General features: G+C 38.0%; 1 protein-coding gene across 2 annotated transcripts; it reads right to left on the reverse strand.

The window, feature by feature from the left end:
• Positions 1-476: 476 nt before the first annotated feature.
• gga3a (golgi associated, gamma adaptin ear containing, ARF binding protein 3a) lies at positions 477-10,922 on the reverse strand. 2 transcript variants are annotated; one of them, XM_006787459.3, is made up of 17 exons: positions 10,874-10,922; positions 10,161-10,245; positions 9,931-10,006; positions 9,712-9,810; positions 9,497-9,620; positions 9,233-9,336; positions 7,605-7,685; positions 7,311-7,448; positions 6,940-7,021; positions 6,655-6,777; positions 5,989-6,201; positions 5,292-5,365; positions 4,782-5,212; positions 3,086-3,285; positions 2,187-2,356; positions 1,947-2,057; positions 477-1,743 (listed from the first exon to the last, which is right to left on the reverse strand). In XM_006787459.3, exons 1-17 carry the CDS (start codon positions 10,908-10,910, stop codon positions 1,633-1,635), a joined length of 2,259 nt encoding a protein of 752 aa, XP_006787522.2. In that variant the 5' UTR covers positions 10,911-10,922; the 3' UTR covers positions 477-1,632. The 2 variants fall into 2 exon arrangements, with proteins under 2 accessions (XP_006787522.2, XP_006787520.2); XM_006787457.3 differs by having other exon boundaries at positions 4,782-5,239.
• Positions 10,923-11,223: the final 301 nt, after the last annotated feature.

Raw genomic sequence — 11,223 nt, forward strand, 5'->3', positions numbered from 1 at the left:
GAAGCCACACCCTGCATTATAAACTAAGACAAAAGACTTAAAGGTGGATCTCTCTCACACACATACGATTATCCAACAACATTTATTTCAGTAGCAAAGCAGCCTTGCAGAAAAAAGAAAAGGCAAAATTTTGCTGCTTGCTTTGAATGGGAAAAAGCAGTACCACCTGGTGGGCAACCATAAAAATGAAAAACTGAAGGCGAGTATTCCAAAATAAAACCTTAACATAACGGAATGAATTAGTTAATGTCAAAAATAAATGTAGGATCAAAAATTGTATTTCAATGACTTTCAATGGGGCAAAATGTGGCAGTTTTGCATACCTTAGACATTTTTCAAGCTAATTTAAGGACCTGAGATAACAATTCTAAAATTGAAAAACATTCAGTTGCATTTACACTGATTTTGAACACTGAAAAAACAAACAAACAAACAAAAACAAAAAAACAGAGTCATGTTAAAAGGTGTAACATAAATAAAATCCATCCCAGTCTTTATTTATCCATGCACAGAAGTAGTTGTTCAAAAATGCAATGACAAGGTAATTTAACAATATGACAAATAAATAAACTTATAAGAAATATGTAGAGAACCTCCAGCACACATAACTCCAAGAAGATAGAGATAAAGAGGTCACAATTCTGTATGAACACATGTAAAGTTACCCAATGGTTAGGCCTTGACCTATGGCCGCCGTTTCTTCTAACAGGAATTAAATTTCCTTGTTAAGCCCATCTCTAGTTTGCTAAATAATGTTACATTTATAACAAGTCTGTATGACTATTTGGTAACATTAAAGACTCTGAAAAGCGCACTAACTTGTTAATCTATTAATACAATACTCAAAGTATCTATTAAGAAGGGGTATGCAGAATACAGCTGACAACTGCATCACCATACATTACGTTAGGAGTTGTGATAGCTTCCTCACTAACCAAAATAAATACATTCATGACAATAAATACTGAAATACTAAAAAAAAAAAAAACATAAGTGGTGAGTATAAGAGGCTGAGCTGTGATTTCCTGTAAAACCCAGAAGAAGAAAAGTATTCAGTTGTAGTTTTGAGCCAGACTGGAAGTGACCAATTTCCAATCAGCCAATATTGGAGTGATTTTTCAGAAATACAGGGGCTCTTGTTTGCTTCAGCCTGTCTCAACTGTAAAAATCTTACATAGTCATCAAGAAATCATGTGAAACTCCAATTGCGATCACCTGTTCATACAACCACAGTTTCATAATCATTTTAACCTCTATGCAAGACTGCAGTTTTCAAAAGTGCAACTATTCTCCAATAAAACAGAGACACAAATAGGAACATTAAAATTATATCAAAAGGGTACTAAAAAATTGAAAGCACGACAATATTTAAAATTCACCAAACAACCACCATTAGCATTCAGACAGTTCATTTTGTTAGTTACTGCATCACACTGACTACCTCTGGTATCATAATAAAATTACTGTATTTGTGCTACATCAGCAGACCATCTTCAACTCTCTGAAATCCAACAACGTTTATCAAATATTCAAACTCTGCCTGAAAGCTTTAATATTTTGCCTTCCTTTGACCATAGCAGAACACTGAAAGCCAAATCGTTCAAGTAGTCTTATAGCGATCAGCCTACAGAGCTATAGAGCTCCCCATTTATCAACAGGTGGAAAATCATTCACCTCCCCCACTTCTGTGAATGGCTGGTCTCCCAGCGTGAATCCCAATTTATATCTCATCCGGACCTTTTCCTGCAAGACATAAAAGCAGAACATTTCAGTTAAGGATCACACTGAGCCATTAACCATTATTTTCTCATATTGATTGACAAGGAAGACAGGAAAAGACCTTTCACTGTGCTTTACTGAATGAACAGCTCAACTGAGTAAGCGCTCTGTCAATAAATAAATGCTTAAATGCATGGACACCAGAAAAGCTCAAGGCTGAGCTTTACCTTGAGAGGATTGGCAAGCAGCATGATCTGAGTGATGGCAGCAGGGGGAAGTATTGGGTTAAAAGAGGCCAGCTCTGTCCCCGAGGGTGGCTGCAGTTTTACTTTCATCGTCTGGAGAATTGGCAGAAGAGACATCCACATACATCAAACACAAGCTGCATCCCACCCGAATTCAATTTTTACTCAAAAATCTAATCTCATGATGGAGGAACAGTGTTACGTATGCACGTCATGTTTTACCCTGGGCACAGCAGCCTGCAGAACAATGTTCTTCACCGGCTGAGTGGCTGTGTTAAGCATGGACGCCACCATCACCAGCACATCCGGCCTGCCTGGTGGAAAGTCGGTGGCGAAATGCAGCAGAACGCGAACACCATTTTTATCATAAGCTGTCACTGGGCACACTTTACCTAAAAGTGTAGGTAGCGCAAAGAAAAAGAATAAACAGATTACTTCATAAACTGATAAGCCAGTACACACGACCCTCAACACAGTCATTTGAGTCAGCTAGAAGAGATTCCTGCTTTCATGCACATCGTTCCTTTCGTGCATGCTGCGATGCTTAATTTCAGACCACAGTAAGAAGATAAAACTAACAGTATTAGTAAGTTTTTCACGGTCACCAGTAATGACCATATGTTCATTTTCTCATATCTAACAATTATGTTTTGACAAAAAACACCTGGAGGTCAGTGAACCATCTGCAGTACACAGGCACAAATGCGTTGATTATTCTCTCTACAGGATTTTCTATCGAAGTAGATAGATGGTCAAATAGCAGCCAACATTTCAAATTACTAGTTGGCAAAACAAAAATGTCCTAATAAAAACAAAATACATCTTCACATTTTGAGAACATAAAGCTTTTTTTGAACAGCTTTTACACTGGTCCTTTTCAGTGAAAATCTACTTCAGAAATATATATTTCCAATAGGTTTTAAGCACTTAAAATAGTGTTAAGTGCTTAAAAGAGTAAACACCATTTTTCCATCACTGAAAACCTTCAGAAAGACATCAGATGATCTGGTTTGACCTTAAATTAATCTTGTCAAGGACCCTGAGCATACAGTCCAATGGGCTACAAAAACCTTCACTTAGAGATAAACATATAGTCAGTAAAGACCACTTGGTGAACTCACTTGGCTTAATGGTATCAAGAGGGACAAATACATTGGCCAGGGACACCTCTTGTCCTCTACCTGGACTTGACTGGCTCAGGGGTAGAACAGGGGACAGAGAGCGCAACAGAGGGCTGTCATCTGCCTGACTCTTGATAGACAGAGGAGCAGACCATGCATGTATTCCTTCTGATATAATTTGGGTGGATGTGGCTTCAAGACTGAAAGACAAAGGGCAAAGAAAATGTTTGGAAAAAAAACCACATTTTTTGTAATTTTGCCTCAGTACACCACCACAGTGGCGTTTAACATTCCACAATCAAAATGTGATTTAAGTGCAGACCGATAAATTGGATTTGGTGAGTTTAACAAAAGTACTACAACTTATACAAAGCCCCCTATTTTCAGAGACTCAACTGTAATTGGACAAGTGACTAACAAGTAGTTTCTGGGCCAGATTAAGTCTGTCTCCTCATTTTTTCAATGCAAATTAAACACAAAAGATCTGAAGCGCCGAACTTGTTGCCATTGACTGGTAATCTCAATCCAAGTCCCAAAGAGAGTTTGATGCAAGTGAGGGAAGACATCCTTAACAAATGAACAACCTGACAAGATATAAAATGAATCAAATAAATTTAAAAAAATTAATGCACTGTCATTCACCAAAACAATTGTAAAGTTATTTTCATTTGTCTTCTGTGGTCTTTCAACATCTAACCAGCACACTGGTACGTGGTTCGAAGGTGGTCCTGGGAGTTTCACATTTGCATGCTCTTCCAGACTCTGCGTGGGTTTTCTCTGGGTACTCCAGCTTCCTCACAGTCCAAAAGCATGCAGTTAGTAGGGTTAGGTTAACTGGTGATTTTAAATTGTCCAGAGTTATGGTTGTCTGCCTCTGTGTTAGTCCTGTGACGGACTGGTAACCTGCCTCTTATCCTATGGCAGCTGGGATAGGTTTCTTACATTTAAAATGATGTTAGTTTGTCCAATTATCCTTGAGTCTCTGAAAATGGGGGGGGGGGTACGACTATGTATAAAAATTTGTGAAAATCCTAAACAGTTACGGCCATGCTTTTATTGAATCTCTTAAATTAAAAGCTGAAAGTCGGCACTTCACTGATTTAAAATACATTGCGACAGTGTGCAGAAACTGTGTCAGTGTCTAAGTATCAGACTACTTATGAACCCATATGTATAAAACAACATGTAGTAAATGTTCAGCACACCAGTTGTACTGTAGAGAGAAATTATGAGATTATAAATATTTATCCTCTACTTGGGAAATCCTTCTGTTACATCAGTTGAAGTAATGACTATCATTATTTGGCACATGTGTATAGCATGTGGTATGAAAGACTTTCTCTGCTTTATTGTAGCTGTGCAACTGAACTAGCCTGTCAGAGAACAAAAAACACACAACACTGTTCCTATAACACTTCTGCTTGAAACACTTCTGGAAATGCTAGGGTAAATAATCAATAGTGGAATCCAAAAGCATTTGACTGTAGCACAAACACATTTGAACCATTAGCAGATGATTAAATACCATCTTTAAAATTGATTAAGAGACACAGTCTAAATGGAATGAAGAATTTGCACCATTTACTGAGGTTTCTTTATAAAAAAAATAAAAAAAATAAAAATAGGATGTGTGAAAGTGTACAGATGGAGTGACCCAGTCTACAGAATTTTACACAACAGCACATGTATTACTCACCTATTATTGTTGCCCAGATCCAGCAAGGTGAGATCTTGCAGGATCTGACCTGGAGAAAGCGATGGAGAGTGGAAGCCCAAAGTCGAAGTTGAAATTAGTTGAGGGGTGATATTGGCGGCTGAGGGAGCAGATGAGGTCAAGCTGAATGACTGAGGAGGAGCAGCTGGAGCCACGGTGGTCAATATAGAACTGAAGGGTTGTGGGGATATGACGGATGTTGTTGAAATGGGTGTTGTTGAAAGGGATGTTGTAGAAGCCAGAGGTGTAGAAAAGACAGGGCCAGTGAAGTTTAAGGAAGAAGCTGGTGTATAAGTCTTGGAAGGATTAGCTGGGGCTCCTGTTGTAGAGAGGGCATCCAGAAAGAGAGAAGGCGTAGAAAACACAGGAACTGTGGGTAAAGTGTCAAAAAGATCCAAATCTTGACTGGAATCCTGGAAATCAAGGGAATAAAAACACTTCTAACCAACAAGACAATACTTAAAATGACTTTAAATTAATTCACTTAAATACCTGTGTAGATGGCAACGGATTGCTTGGGTTTCCATGTGTTGATTTATTAAGCTCAGTAATAGGTTCATTGAGGCCTGTAAATAAAAACAATTGTGAAAGAATTTGCATCAAAATCTATAAATTCTGATACAATTGTTAAACGGGACCCATTATTTTGATATTTAACTCCAAATTTTCATTGTTGGACCACAGTAGCACTGCATAATATACAGTTTAGCTTTGTTAAATTTGTACAGGCTCACGGTACAGGCCAAAGTTCATAAACTACCTGAAACAAAATAGTTTCCAGCTCACTTATCAACCAACTTCCATGAGTGTTTAGAGCAGTCTGATGCCTGAGTTTTTGGCTCATGTATCAGCACTGTGAAAATACAACTATAGAGGAAGGTACTTTTGGCTGCTCCTTTGTTTCCTAAGGGGTCACACGCTTGTGTTGGATTTGATGCAACCTTCCCATTTATCCAGGCTTGGGACCTGCACTAGAAGTACACTAGCTTGGGACCCTAGTCTCAAATCATGAGTCTTAAGATAAATGTGCTAACCACTATACTATGGATGCACTATAGCAACAATACACAGTAATACAAAAAGAAAAAAAAAGAAAAAAAAAGAAAAGCGTAATAGGTCCTCTTTAACATTCAGTTCCAAAATTAAAAAATAAATCAGTGTGATTAATCCACATCATGCTGAATGTTACCTAAAGACAGCAGCTCTTCATCCAGCAGTGACAGTGCTGTGGAGGGTACGTTAACACTCTGGGACGGTGGGTCAGTGGCAGCTGATCCACACAACAGGTCAGCAGGAAATGACTGCTCAGATGCTGGAGGTTGCTGCTCAGATGCAGAGGAGCTCTGGATGTCCAGACCCACCAGATCAATCAAAATCTCTGATTGATTTGTGCTTCCAGTGCCTATCAGATACAGTATGTAAATGCACTCAAAGCAGTAGTACTGTCAGTCTTCACCAATAAAACTTCCCCTAAAAATAATACTGACACCAAACCTTGCTTGTAAACAGTACACGCCATTCCAATACGCACAAAGGCCATTCACTTAAAAGTGTTATTCCTTTCTCAGGTTAGACTGGATATCCACTCTTAAGATTATCCTTATGTGTACTTTACACATTATAACATTTTAAAAAACATGGTAGACGGGATTCTCAGCAAATTCCTGCGTCAAACGCAATAAGCTTTCACTGTGGCCACGCTAGTGCTGACTGCATTAATCAGTTTTGACAGGCACAACACTAAAGTCAATACCACATACACCCCACTGAGAACATGTCACAAACCACCATGCCATATGGTAGAATAGTTAGGAACTGTTCTCTCTGATTAGAATGACCTACACTTCAAATTTACCTGCACTGACTGACGTTTGTGTTTGGCGTCCTCCAGTCTCTCCATTCATGGTTTGTCCTTCCACAATCTTCTTATATAAATTAATAACCTGAGAGAGGTCATCATTGGCCTGCAAGATGTCTCCTAACATGTGAATTTCAAAATAAATTAGACCAGGGTGAGATTTAATATAACCTTGAGAAGACAAGTGAAGGCACTGACAATTTACAAACTGTGAGCAGAATGATTTTGAAGAAAACTGAGCAAGACATTTCAGCAGAATAAACAAATCAAATATTTTATTACCCAAACTACTGTCATTATCCTCGGTCTCAGTAGCAAGCTGAACTACCGTTTGCCTGAGTTTGTCACAATCACCATACAGCTCCTGGAAAACAATAAAAAAGAAATCATTTAAAAAGGGACTAAACTAAAAAAAAATTTAAAAAAATAAAATAAGTTTAGCATTTCAAACTAATTCAGAAACTATTCATAGGGGATTATAAATTACTTCTAGTACGGTCTAATTAAAAAGCCCAGAATTACCTCAAACTGCTTAAGGGTTGTATGGGAAACATTTGGAATTTTCTATTAGTATTTCCAGAAAGGTCAACTAATGATAGACAGATTAATTTTTTCAAAAAGGTCATTTGAATCTTAGCCAGTAAATAACAAACCCTAATAAGCTCCCTGTCTGCGTCTGTGGAGTCTTCTGGGTTGAAATGTGCAAGCATCTCATTAAGTAGTTTGACGCTGTTGTTCACCGCCTCCAGTGTGCTTTTTTGCTTTGTTGCTTTCTGTGTTCTCACCTCATCCTGAAAAAGAAAAACTACATTTGTTAGTATTTGTTGATCAGACTTGTTATTCCTGATGTAAGGAGGTAAAATGTCTCCAAAAGAGAGCAGCCAGAGGTCCGACTTAATTCATACTCAAATATTACAACAAAAACATTTCTTCTGACATTGACACACCTCCTTGACCATGTTCTTGATGAGCCTGTTAGCCTCTTGCAGATCTTCTGGCTTTTTGCTCTTCAGGAGTTCTGCTAATCTCTGCAGAGAGATAGGAGAACTACTAGATCAACTGCTGTGAACCCAAAGTAAACACCCACACACCTACCTGTAAACCCAATATATTTGTAGCAACCAATGAGCTAGTTAAGCAGCATTATAAATGTACAAAGTTGGTCTTTATTTCTGTGAAATGCCACAATGGAAATCATGATGCAAGAGTGAGAAAGGATTTTGAACAAAAACAAAGAGGCAGCCATGAGAGATTCTCTTCGTTTGATCTTTTGGAGTGTTTCGATTTTAAGTATGTAGTGAGAAAATCCAATAATCAAAGTTTCCTATTCAAGCATGAAAACGGCATAAAGGTATTGGCAAGAACAGACTGAAAAGCCATCAGCTGGAATCTGTTGGCTGAGCTGCTGAAGACAAACGGCCAGTATTTCAGGGCTTCAGTTGGGATATCGGCCAAAGCTTGTGAAGTTAATGTCATCAGATAGTAAGTGAAGCATAACAGGCCTTGGCCTTGGGAAAAGAAGCTAGCTCACAGCTGTCACAAAGCAAAGATTATTCAAAATCTGTTCTGAAAGCATTAGACTTTTTTCACTGAACTTTATCCAAATCTCTGAAGTGTTTTTAAACGGTTTCTCTGACTGCCCAAGGCTACGCTAACTGTGTTCTGCCTGTAGCTTTGTATTTAAGTGCATATATCAGAATGGTTCTCATGTAACTCTGGCAATTTATGGCCACAGATAATCTCAACTCATGGTTATGCCATACATATTTAATAGTGTTAATTTCTGCATTATTCAACGACTCATTTCTTTGACCATTGATCTTCACATCGCACTTTTATTTTGACTAGAAGCTGGAATCAGGAAGTTCTAGTTGACAACCAGTGCTTAACTGCCCAATCCATTGGAATCATTAGCCTGTGAGCGTAATCATTTTACCAGTGCTTGCTATTTTTGCTGTTAATTGCAAAAGAAATGTTAAGTTCAGAACTGCTGCATTTTTGCACACCTGAGTCACATACAAGTCTTTCTTAGTATAGTTTCTGCAGTGTGGCCATAATACGAAGACTGAGTGGTACTGAAAACCTGCGTAGGCATACTTAATTTCAGCACAGAAAGAAAAGAATATGAATCAATAGGTTAACTGAACTACAAACAAGACCTATAACGACATTAGGATCAGTACAATCTTGTCATTCTTCATCCCTACGCCACACCTTTAAAGTTTCGGGGGTGCATAATGCATAGTTGAGATGCTACTGCATTGACAAAATGCACCAACATAAATCCAGACATATAAACACCTCTCAGTATGCAACAAAAGGTGTTTGCAGGGCCACATTTCTTCCATGATGACTCATATAGCCACTGACTCCTAAGCTACCAAATGAGCTCTATCCTGAAATGCACTATTGTACTATTATCTTCTTGAGGTATAAGTGATATACCATCTTAAATAATGCCGAATAACCTATAATTAAAAACCTATATCCGTAACAGAGACGGGAGAAGTGAAAACGAGAATTGCAGTTAATGAGAAGCGGCATTCACACAATATCCTAAAATAGTTTCTCTTACTTTGCTCTTCTTCTCATCCTCAAACACAGGATTCTTGGGTCGTGGAGAAGGTGATGGTATTAATGTGGCATCAAGAGGAATTTCTGGGTCAGCTAAAACAATACCTAAAAATAAAAACAGGTAGCTATTGTACTTTGGTAAAGACAGCTTCAGGACTTCATAGCACAATGCACGCTGTGATTTTTGGATTTTACTGTGATCACTTCATAATGTTTAAATTTCACTCAGTATATTTAATCATTTTTGAAGCTGTGTATGTCTCACCCTGTAATTTCAGCATCTGATATGCTTCAGCAATCTTTGTTTCATCTGGCAGAGACACTGTCCAACTATACAGCATCTCTATCACTTTTTTCTTCACTTGTTCTGACACTTTATCTCCCAGGTACTAAAAAAAGATGTAGATGAACTGCTTAATAAAGGAAAACAACAACTCAAAGTATGATGTTGTCTGCAAATGTAAAACATTTGGTACTTACTTTGGGTGAAACCACCTTAATTAATTCATTCAAAAACTTAAATTTCCCAACTTCGTTGTGAAACCTTCGCCCACAATTCTTCATACAAGCTTCAAGAACCTGCAAAAACAAAAACAAGCTCAAAAAATATTCTTTTTTAAAAAAAAAACAAAAACAAAAAAACAAGTATCTTTACTAATATCAGAAGGAAAAACACAGTGAAATAAATCCACCACACACCGTTAATGCTTGCATTGCTTCCCATTCCTGTGGTGACTGAATCTTGTATGCCAACAGTCTGACAGATATCTGTGGACTGAGAATATGCCAGAAAGGCAATTCAAACAATGCAATGCAAACTCAATAATGTAAGAAATACAAAGGCTTGTGTGTTTACCACAAGGAAGGGACACACGATTTGATTATGAGTGTAGGGAGAGGCTGGGGTTATTAAATGTATGTGGCCGTACCCTTCTAGCTCCTTATTGATTTGATCACAGAAACTCATAATATACTCCCAGTCTTCCTGCCGGTTTGAAGGGTTAGTGGCTTTGTCTGAAACAGAAAATATAAAATCTCATGAACATACAACTCTGACAGCTTCTTTGGTTCACCTAAATCCAAGGACAGCCACTGAAGACTACAGATTTGTTTACTACCAAGAATCCAATCAGCCCTCCAGCATCGAGCTCCCTCCATTCCCAGACCACCTTACGAACAATTCAGGCAGTTGTTCAAAATATTCAGCTTAATGTGAATTCACTCTTACTAAACCGCAAGACACTTTACTGATCCTGTTTATGTCTGTTGTTTTCAGATTGTGTTAAACTTCGGTTAAAGCCTAAAGGTGTTTCAGGAAGCAAACGTATAAGTGCATTGTGAAGACCCAGTTTAATACAAAACACTCATATCTTTCTAGGCATACAAACTATAACCACCAGAAACGAATAATAATAATGATTCGAAAAGGGTTAATATTTGTCGTGTATCAACCATCAGTTGACAGCAGCTGACCGTGCTAACCTCCTGTGACAACACAGATGAATTAGCATGGTAAATTCCAAATGCAGTTGTGTCATACGAGTGCAACTAATATTTAGCACAACCAAGTTAACGTAGAGCATACGCGACTACTTCTGCCAGGAATAAATAGCAGGGGAAAAGAGTTTAAATATATACTTACTAAGCCAAGACTCCAATGACTCGCCATAGTCCGCCATATTTGTACAAACAACGCGTGACTTCTGCTGCCTTCACGTGCTTCCGGATAAATGGGACACTGCGCTCCCTGCTTCAAACTGTATGTATTTGTAAAATCTACATTTCTACCCTACCATCATGTGATGACTTGAAAACATTTTTTTAGACAGCATAATATTTTAATGTCTCAGCTTTTTGTGTATTTGTGCGTTTATATGTCTTTTTTTTTTTCACAAAAAGCATGCAGCTGAGATCAGAAATTTATGAATGTCGTAACTTTGATTTTCAATTCATTCTTTTGAACCACGCTGCTTTTGCTGTACAGTCACTGCA

This window comes from Neolamprologus brichardi, chromosome 6 (genome assembly GCF_056152115.1).
Source record: "Neolamprologus brichardi isolate AB-2024 chromosome 6, ASM5615211v1, whole genome shotgun sequence".
NCBI classification, from domain to species: Eukaryota; Metazoa; Chordata; class Actinopteri; order Cichliformes; family Cichlidae; genus Neolamprologus; species Neolamprologus brichardi.

Coding starts and splice junctions, on each gene's coding strand:
- gga3a (XM_006787457.3), bottom strand. CDS start 10,910: ATGGCGGACTATGGCGAGTCATTGGAGTCTTGGCTTA. Junction 10,246..10,873: donor GTCATTGGAGTCTTGGCTTA/GTAAGTATATAT, acceptor TTTCTGTTTCAG/ACAAAGCCACTAACCCTTCA. Junction 10,007..10,160: donor ATCAATAAGGAGCTAGAAGG/GTACGGCCACAT, acceptor GCATATTCTCAG/TCCACAGATATCTGTCAGAC.